Source organism: Metopolophium dirhodum, chromosome 1 (genome assembly GCF_019925205.1).
Source record: "Metopolophium dirhodum isolate CAU chromosome 1, ASM1992520v1, whole genome shotgun sequence".
NCBI lineage: Eukaryota > Metazoa > Arthropoda > Insecta > Hemiptera > Aphididae > Metopolophium > Metopolophium dirhodum.
Window position 1 is genome coordinate 58,638,293 of NC_083560.1, and position 11,408 is coordinate 58,649,700.

General features: G+C 26.0%; 1 protein-coding gene across 2 annotated transcripts; it reads right to left on the reverse strand.

Moving 5' to 3' along the window:
- Positions 1-566: 566 nt before the first annotated feature.
- On the reverse strand, positions 567-7,464 carry LOC132934442 (U-scoloptoxin(05)-Cw1a-like). 2 transcript variants are annotated; one of them, XM_061000742.1, is made up of 4 exons: positions 6,823-7,464; positions 3,464-3,553; positions 3,119-3,292; positions 567-1,795 (listed from the first exon to the last, which is right to left on the reverse strand). In XM_061000742.1, the coding sequence occupies exons 1-4, from the start codon at positions 6,860-6,862 to the stop codon at positions 1,551-1,553; spliced, it is 549 nt and encodes a 182-aa protein (XP_060856725.1). In that variant the 5' UTR covers positions 6,863-7,464; the 3' UTR covers positions 567-1,550. The 2 variants fall into 2 exon arrangements, with proteins under 2 accessions (XP_060856725.1, XP_060856726.1); XM_061000743.1 differs by having other exon boundaries at positions 6,926-7,445.
- Positions 7,465-11,408: the final 3,944 nt, after the last annotated feature.

Genomic DNA, 11,408 nt, shown 5'->3' on the forward strand with positions numbered 1-11,408 from the left:
GAATCTATACCATGGTTCTTACAAAACATAAACTTTTGGTTGCAACTTATATTCATATTATAACCTCCATGCATGACGCTTAAAATAAATAATACCAAATCGTTTCTTTCATGAAATATTGTTTTCGTAGAATAGTTTGGTTGTTGCATAGATCCCTAAAATACGTTTACCGTGATCGATGAGCGCAGAGGCGTGACAAAAAGTAGTATGTGTGGCTCGTGCGGGAAGACAATTTTAGTCTTGGGCGACTGAAATATCTCACTTGCCGCCCTTGCCACACAATATACTATTTAATAAGTTAAAAAAAAAACTAATTGACCATATAGTATTTTATTATAATAGAGATTGGAGAGAATATTTAGCTGCCGGATAGGTAAAACTTAACTCCAAACAATAACCGCAACTTGGTTATTTTTATTTATTATTTGATCATACATCACTAGGTAGGTATGTAAATTTTTACCTCCATAATAGTTATCAAGTTTAGTCATACATATACAATATACAGGCGTAAATAAAGTAGGTAGGTGCCAATAATTTGTACACATATAAATAGGATTACACTATTAAGTCAGAATAATTTTTTTTCTATATTTTAATCAATATTTAGTTTTTAAACGAATAAAAAATAGCAAAATACAGTAAACAAATAAAATAACTTTAATTATAAATAACTGTAATATAACATTTCCAAAGAATTCATAGGATAAACTATGAAAGTAAATTAATTAAATAGCAATTAAATACTACGTACATTATAATATACTCCTACTTTTGATTATGGACACAATATCGTCTACAATACCTACTAGTCAACAAATGTAAACTATAAATATTTAAAATCATAATTTTGCTCGATTCAATAACAATTTTTATCCTTCTAATAACCAGGTAATCAAATGTTTACAATTTAGATCAAAATAATCACAGCGTTGATTTACTTAAATGACTAACTTATATTAGCATAACCAATATTAACCATAATATTATAATAATCGTATAATGAATTTAGCAAAATAAGGATTGAAAATTTAAAAAAAAAAATAATAGAATTATATTGAAGCTTGTTTATTATAATATAATATTATGAACCCAAATAAGTATACCTAACCAGGCCAGCAACCTGTAGGTATCGAATGTTGCATAATAGTTAACATAAAAACAATTATTATAATGGCACTTGACAGTTGACACATCATTCGTTTTAAGTCTAAGAAAATACAAGATTAAACGCTCGATATTTTCAATAATAATAATAATATGAACTATGGTAGATAAATATAGATGATAGATTAATGACGGGAATCGGGAAGAACGGTATTAAGAACACATAGTTGTATTGTAATTTATAATAATTTTTTAAAAAAATAAGGTTACGTGATATTATCGTCCCTATTTCAGTTTTAACTTTTATGTATATTATGTAATAATGTAATAATAATAATAATAATAATAATAATATCATAACAATAAAGAATGGATGAATTACTTAACAATTATAAAATATACATTGAAAAGCTAGATATTTGATTTTTTGTCAAATAATTATTCTAAGTAATTTGAAAACATTCAATAGTTTTGTTGATATAGTATGATGTTAGTACTAGTAGCAGCGCAGAAAGCGTAATTTGTAACATGGTATTAGGCTTATTATTTTGTCCTGCATTACACCCGTCGAAATCACAGGTCAGAATACATCCGTTCATGGTGTGATCTTGGTATTTGAATTCACCGCACTGAGAGTCCATAGTTTTCATGGCACATTGTCTGATGACCATAATTTCATGGGTCAACACTGCAATACAATTTTGAGTTATTATTTATTTTAACCTAACCAACAATAACACACGCATTATACAACCTAAAAATACACGAATAGACGCCAGAAATTGCAAAAATGTAGACATCGTATACCTACCTAGCTATACTTAACAATCATCCCTTTTATAAAAAAAAAATACACTTTTATTTAGGAGAATTAACACTTAGTATACTTTAGAACTTCATTTAAGCTTTAAAGAGTACCTAATTACTCATTTAATTAAATAATAAATGTGTAAAGTGTATACAATATACATATTTGTATTACAGTTTTTTGTGGTATTTATACACTTCTTAGTTACTTGGAAATCATATTATTTATCTATTAAAATATTAAGTTCTTTGACAAATTGGTAAAATCACAAATAGGTATCTACTAAGGACCTAATTTAAAATATAACTATAAAATAAACGATAACATTAACTAAGGAGCTAGGGCTATCAGAAGTCAGAACACACTATTTCAATCTATACAAAGTAAAATTAAGTTATAACAATAATTTTATGTATAATCTTAAATAGCTATATGTATGTAACAATGTTTTATATTATTATGATCTAATATGACATTATAACAATCTAACCTAACTTTTACTTTATACATTTATTATTAGCGATTATAACTTATGAGTTATGACCATACTTCATAATTGTAAATAAGACATTAGATATACCATTGATCAAGTCATAAAGACAGACAGGAAATGTCTGATTACTGTAAAATAATTTTAATATTCCTAAACAATAAAAAGTTTTAACTCAACGAAGGCATGATCAAATAAACAATACCTATTTTTTACTGAAGCAATTAATTTGAGTAATATTGTTTGAAAAAACAAAAAAATTAAAAAAAATTGTTTTAGTTTAAATTACTGTATGCTTTTTTTATGATTTAATACTACCTATACAAAATATTTATGATTTCAATATAAAAATGTATTAATTCATAGAAACATTTACCTATCTATTAAAATAGGAATGTGAGCATGTAACATACCTAATATATATTTTGATTTTTCAGGAAATTATTTTATATTGTTATATCAATCAAAATATTTAATGTAACCTGTAGGTACATAAAATGTACAAACAAATTTATACAGCTATGTAATTAAAATTTGTGGTCCTATATAAATAATCAATCATTGAAATATGCCTATAAAATATTAATATTTATTATAGTCTACTGTAGTATAGATATTTATATTTTCTACAAAATTTGAACCAATGTTACCTACATAGGAATTTAAATAAACACACTTAATATCATCTAAGAACAGATTGGTGTTTTACTTACCATTTCTCCCAATGATTTTAGTACAAAAATTTGCTGGAAACATTCCTACATGACCTCTTTTTGGAACCATGCACTTTTCTATGTATGTAGACATTGCAGGGTTAAACGGATCTTCACAATTTGCATTACTTCCATTCAAAGATGAACATTTAAAGCAATTTATACACGATGTGCCTAAAACAATAAGGATATAATATTATAATATGTTTATTTATCAAAACTCAATTGACAACAGTTATGAATTGGAATTATTAAATTATTTCATTAAAAGTAGGTAATCTGTTATAATGACAAAATAATGCGAGTATTGTATTGTACAGTAGGTAGTAATATTTTTATATTTACCTTGTAAAATACTCATTAAAACTATTGAGATATCTAACAAGTATATGATCATTCCTTTTAGAATTTGCCTTTGAAGGACAATACCACAATCTGAAAAAAATAAAACAACATATTTTTATATTAGATATATTTTATACCTAGGTATATTACCTAGCATCTTAGCCACTAATCACTATTATATAGGTATGTGTATAATTTATTTGTAAAATTTACAAATAATAAATTCATTATTTTATTCATATGATTGTGACATTTATAATTTATATACCTAGTAAGCTAATCCATAGTACAAATTGATCCATAAATATTCACTTTAGTCTATAATTCAATCAAATGTAACAATTGCATAATAATGCAACCTTAATAATCTAGATAAAATTATCTACTTTCATATCTTATATTTCATACTTCACAGTTAATGATTTACATTTTGATTTTACATAATATGGTAAACTCAATCTATTATTATTTATTACTCATATTTGTATATATGAAAGTAAAGGATTACAATTTATTTTAGAAGTATTTATAAGTATAATATGTACATGTATTAAATACCTACTAAAAATATAATTAAAACAATTTTAAATGTTGTTTTGATATAGGTATTTAATATTTATATATTGTATATATATATATATATATATATATATATATATATATACTTGTTTAAATGAAAATAATTTACAAGCTCTAAAAGCTTTTAATTAAAATATTTAATGTTATTTTCTAAAGCCCCGGATATTATAAATATCTGGAATCACTGAAGTATTCAGGTAACCTACATCAGCTGCAATATCATATTATATTTTTGAAAGATTGAAATTACAATTATATTTTACTATGGAATTTATTATTATTAAAAAGTAGATTGGTAAAGTATTTACAAAAATCTTTATTCCAGAACAAGTACAAGACAATACAACAATATCAAGATATGAAATTTCTAAATAGAAAATGATTTAAGGTTCTGATAGGTACCTATCATGATGATGATTTTTACTGCAGTAAAAATGTAAAATACCAGGGTAGGCATTGAAAATTATATAAACAAAAAATAATTAAAATTTTAAATAATTTTCCATATTATGCAAAAATCTGTAATAAAATAATATATTTTTACTTTTGACTTATTAAAATATTAAATTTAATTTATGAATGTAGAACTAAAAAAATATATCAGATAGGTATTTAGTTAGGTAAGTATCAGTTCATCATTTATTAATTTGTCTTTTACCAAACCGTAATTTATTCTAAATCGAACAGAAATATGTAGGTACCGATAATTAATTTCCTTTTACCGGACATAAGACATTACACATAGGTATTGGTATTTTATTCTGTAAAAATATAATTAATTAGGTAGGTATTAAATTTACTTACTGCGATAAAGCAATAAGCTGATAATGGTTTATTTACTAGGTACCCGCTAGAGATCGATTATTGTTTAACATCCTTATAAAATATGATATTATTTTAAGTTAAATACCTTGGTAGGTAGCTATTATGAATTTTGAATTTTACAATGTTTATTCTAAACTTAATACGTGGGCGTAAATAATTATAGACAATCTCAAATCTCGATGAGGTTTAACGCAAGGGATTACCAATAAACTGTAGTATAGTTTGACGACGGCGTGACCGTCCCCAATCAATCCACAACGGCACTATCTATCCACATTCCACTAAACAAATATAATTATATATTTATACGAAACAAAGTAGGTACCTATATATAAGACTCAAAACTTTTGATTAACTTATTTGATTTTTAAAAACAAATTTCAACCTTTTGGGAATAGTATTCCGATATTTTAAGTGTAATAAATATTAAACGTTACATTAATATTCTATGGTTTAGCTTTATTGTTTTAGAGCGCGCTAATTAATTTTTAAGGCAGGTTCCTGTATAAGATATACTAAGGTCGTATTTTCGAAATACCTACAAATTCAATCAACCATATTTTATACGTGATATAATCGTGTTGTATTATTAAAAAAACGTACCTATTTAAACATTTAGACACATACATTGTATATGTACATAATATATGAATTCTGAGAAATTTCGTAGTTTTAAATACTTTTAAAAATAAATACAACTTTTGAATGTTTTTATTTTAAAAATATACTCACAGTTAATAAATACATTTTAATGAAAAACATTATAGCTATCAAGAAAATAAAAATAAATTGGTTTTATTATTTTGCTTTTTTAAATATTTCGTAATATAATACCTATACCTAATACCTACTACTATGCATGTGTATATTATCATGCAGCGTATATTACCATGCTATATTAAATTAACATAATATTATATACCTATTACCTGCCTACAACCTACACATAAACAAATATTACCTAGTGTTTTTATATCGATATAATATATCAAAATGGCAACAAAATAATTTTATAAAATGGATAGATTAATGTAATAGTATATTAATATGTAAATGAGAAAAGAATTTAAATAGGTAAGTAATTGCTATTGAGCCTATATATTGCCCTTTTAACATTTTTAACAGAACAGGCAATCGTTGGATCAGTAGGTTTTACCTAATATACCTACTCTACAAGAATATACCACTAATATTTTAAGTACCTACCTAGACAGATCCTAATACCTATAAATTTAAAAAAATTCAATTTTAATTGGTTTATTACAAAAACGCTTAAAAAAAAATGTAATTACTTTTCCCATCTCACTAGGCACTGGGTGTTTAATTTATAGTATTTAATTTCTTATTAAATTAAATAACTTAAATGCTTCCAAATGATAAGCTAACTAAAATGTATAATAGTAATATAGCATAATATAATACAATATATACTTTATGTCCAAAATAATTTCGTTTTAATGTAGGTATACGAATGCGAAAAAGATAAATTAATAGATTACACGTTTAATGAAGATAAAATAATTAAAACTCATTGTGAAAGATTTTTATTCATTATCAGAATGTCTGAATAAGTTAAGACAAAAACTTATTTTACTTTGGTCTCTAAGATAATAATATGTACATTTTTTGTATCGAAGTAAATTTTAGTTTCGTTCAAGACTGTTAAAGTAATGGCAATTGTTTTAATAAAATAATGGAATGGAGCTATTTAAACTTTTCCATGATTTTAATTCACGATGTATAAATTAAATAAATCAACTCGTAATGAAAATACGAATATATATTCCCGATTTACTCTTACTAGTTAAAAATGTTGCACATAAACGAAATTACTAAACGCAATGACAACGATTTGTACAGCACATCTACGTATTTTAAATCTATTTACTTCACAAAAATTGAAAAATATATATAGGTATTGATGTAATGTGTCGTGAATTCGGGTATGTACCTACCTCTATTATACAATCTGATCAAAAATAATGCGTGTCGCATAACACGGAGAAAACAGTTCTAAATTAACGTCCAACATAATATGATATAAGCGCGTATACTCACAGTCGTTTATCGAATCACATAGATAACTGCAGTATATGTTCACACTGCTGCGGCGTATAATTTCGCGTTACAGACGTCCCGCTGGAAGCTGCCGTGTTAACCGCGACGTCGGCTTATTCGCGACAACAAACGCGATAACATTTTCTTTTCACCAAAACAATGGCCGTAAAACATCGGTGTATGTAAATGATTTGAGTATACATGCTTTAAAATAGTAAAAATTACTACGTTAACGTAATATTATCTACACACCCAAGAGGGTAGTCGGGTGCCGAACGTAATAATCGAAGGGATGATGACGTAGGCGGCGCCCTAGCAACCGTTGTCAGGGATGGGATACTGGAGCAGTTGTCTCTGTTTACAGTATAGAAAGAAAGAAAAAAATATCCCATTAAACTGTTTACCGGGAACTACTATATAGGTATACAATTTATGTGATACATGTCATATATAATGGTCAGAGCTTTTATTATTTTTAATTATTTATATACGCGCGCGTGTCAGTGTGTGTGAATAAGAGAAAAAAATGTTTTTATTACGACATGATCGCGTATATTATGATTCTGTGTATTCGAGAGATTATAGTCAGTGAACTCATATATATGTATATTTTGTCGAGCGACGTGCGATGCAACTTGTGTGGCGGCAAACTGAATTATATATATACCTTACCTAAATAATATATATATATATATATATATATATGTTAAGGAAGGGCCACAGTGTGAGCTTTCGGAATGATATTCACAGCTGGTGTTTTGTACAGATTTGATTTTCTCGGATAAAAAACAATTTTCAGTACCTGCTCTTAACATATAATCGCACCCTTCATCTGTAATGTGTGCGTTTCAAATAATATTTTTAAAATTATGTCATGAACTCATGAATAGAAAATTCTAATATAAATATTTAGTGAATACTGAATAATATGTCAAGTACTCAAGTGTTTACGGTTATTCCGTTATGGAATCGATTTAGTCAAAAACGGGTGTCATGTTGTATTCCTGATTTCCTGCTTTTTTTTGTAAATATTTTTCTGAATTATTAATAAAAGTCCTACTTTTGATCAAATCTCAAATTAATTCAAATTTGCCACCAAAATCGCCCTCAATGTTGAAAATCAAAGCATTTTTATTGCTCAAACATTTTTGACAGACCAAAAGAAAAAACTATAAAATTATTGTAATACCTACCACTCAGAACCTATAAAATCTTGGGCAATGATAATATTTTGTGAATATTTTAAAGTGCTCGAATAATGAATATTTGACTAATAATGTTTTATAAATATTTTCTTCTCATTATAACAAACTATTGTACTATATGATTGCATAAAAATGTTGACTTAATATTTTTTTTAAAGTTTCCGTGAAAATGTTTTTTAAAAATATATGATTAAAATGTTTTTTAAATGATTTTTATAAGATATTTTTAAAAATATGAACTTCTTGGTCAAAGAATATAACTTAAATATTTTCTAATTATTTACGCAACTTTTTAAAATATTTTGACAGCTATATTATTTTCCTGAAAATATTTTTACCATAGTTAGGAAATATTTGTTTGCTGTGTGCCTATGGGGGGCACTGTACAAATAAGTTATGAGTGTTAGGACAATTCAGCTATTCGTATTGTGCGATTACTGATTATACATATACTTGACAATGTGGTAGGTATGTGGTTGTAAATGGAAATTTTAAACCCTGTGTCTAACGTCAGCTTTAGGAACAGTAAAAATAAATCAATCATTAACGTTGAGTGTGTTACTGTCTGGTAGACAGTTTGATCTTGTTATACTTTATTGCTATAGAAGTGGTCAAATGCCAGTACGTATCAAATTATCGGGAAAAACCACAAAAAAATTACAAAAATCGTGAATATTCACGGAAAACCAGTTTTTGACAAAATCGGTTTTCGTTCTTTGTTATAAGTCAAAAATGAATGGCACTTGAGACCCATTATTTTCCACTAATAATTGTTTATTTTATACCATGAATTATGATCATTGAATTCGAATTTAACACATCCATTTCAATTATTACAGTGACCTACTCTGAAGCGACTTATCTGGATTTGAAACGTACCTACTTAAATCAATGAATTAACAGTCATATTTATATATTTTATTTTCACACAATGTGTCAACTTATCATGTACTAGATATACATAATACATTATACAATAAATGTCTAAATTATATTCCTTAAAATACGAACACTTAGATGCCTCAAGAGTTTATGATTTTCCCAGTTGTAGATATTTTTGAAATTAACTGTTAATCTTATTTATTGGAATTTGAATATAACTAAATACCTACTCAGATTTCGTGCGGAAAAAAATACCAATAAACATCCATTTTCACAAATTTAGGAAAAAAACCGAGGGAATTGCTTTGTTGTGTAGTAATAGTCTCAACTTTCAACATTGTTTCGTCCTTGAGTAGTGCAATGAAGGCTGTGTACCTGTATTAAATTTTATACAATAAAATATTTTGAGTGGAGATTTCTTAACCTTTATTTCTAAGAATGTATTGTAATTTATTTATATAGTATTCACTATAAGTAATAAAAATATCAATATAGTATAATATATGATGTATATTAAACTATATTTTTCCAAAAAACATTTCATAAATGATGCCAAGATTATAATAGTATTATTGCTATTAACATATAACTTATTATAGTTAATTAAATACCGACGTATTCCAATAATTCCTCTAAAACCTTTTTATGAATGTTGTATATTTGTACCTACATCAAATTATTAATCCCAGATAAGAAAACTAAAAGTGTCAATAGTGTCATTCATTTTTAACTTCCAAAACTTATAAAAAAGTTTGACTTTATGTTTTTGATATTTTTCAATTCCTGTAAGAACTGAAATGTATGATTTTGTATTTAATTTTCAATCGTTTTGGCTCATATAAAAAAAGAACGGGGAAGTCACTCGCTGCCGTATAGTAGATATAGTTATCAAATAGACTTCGTAATTTAGTAGGTCAGTATATACAGGTTTTGTAAAATTTGAATTCAATGTGAAATCATTACATTCAAAATATGATATTGAGTGAAGGTCACTATGTATATATTTGAATATTTCTAAGGATATTTTATGATATATTTATAATTTTATTTGTATAATACACTAATACGATAGGCTGAAAGCGTATTGAACTAATTTTGTTAAAAATCACAATAATCACACGTATCATAATTCATATTTCATAGTAAATAGTAATAAGTATATAATCATATCTTATAATATGACAAGCTATAACTAACTTATAAGTCAATACCGTGTAGAATGGTATGAATAAGTTCGTAGTATAAAAAGCTTAAAATGAATTTTAATATTTTGAAAATGTCATTGTGCATATTATAATTTTACCCATAGCCGTAGCACGGGCTTGGCAAGACTGGTCCATGACAGTGGCGCTAAAGTCAGAACAAAATATACCTATTATTTTATTATTAATAATATACATTTTATTTAGAATATCCGCGAAATAGTTATATTATTATAATAGGCAATAGATAAGAACACTATACTACTATACTACTTATAATATAATGTATTTACTCATTATTACTGTATTGTATACATATTACAATTTACATGTGTTTACAAAATAATATGACGTTATCATAATACTATGCCGAGTGACTGAGTGATAGGTAGGTAGGTACTTACTAGCTATTTGTTATAAATAGTTATAATAGTAACCGATAATGTGTTTTTATTTTTATTTATAGCTTATACTGCTTTACAGCCACCTCAGCACACAAGTCAACAGTCAACATAGTATATAGTTTTTAAAATTAATTTGCATTATTATTAAATATTACAATATTAGGTGAATATTTAAGTTAAAAATAGAATTGCAAATTTTTTATTTAAATACTTCAATATATTAATATTTATGAGTAGGTATATAAACTATAAATACTCGTACATTTAGTCATTTTATATAAGTTCGTGAAAGGAAGCACTTACAAAAATGCTATGGTGAGTGGTTACAGGTTTATTGTTATTATTATACAAAATTAAATTAATTTACTTAATATTCTAATATTGTACAAATTTATACAATTAGTAAGTTTCTAACCTAGGTTTTAATGCAAAATAATTATCTGCAAGATTGTATGTATAATATATCTAGGTATTATACATGAAGTTTACCATTTGTTGGTTTTTATCGATCAAATAGTATATAAACATTCAGTTTACTGACACATTAATATACCTACATCTTATTTGGAGTTATAAATAAAAAGAAATAATATGAGTCTAAATCAGTGGTTCTTAAACTGTGACCCGCTGGCCACTGCCACTCAGGGGTCTTTGACGCTATCAATATTAAAATATTGATTGCGATATAATATTTTTTTTAAAGGAAAATGTTATTCGATAAAATATTGGTAAGGGGGCCTGTGATTTATAAAAGTAAATAATTTCGAGCCAGTGGCGGATCCAGGGCTTA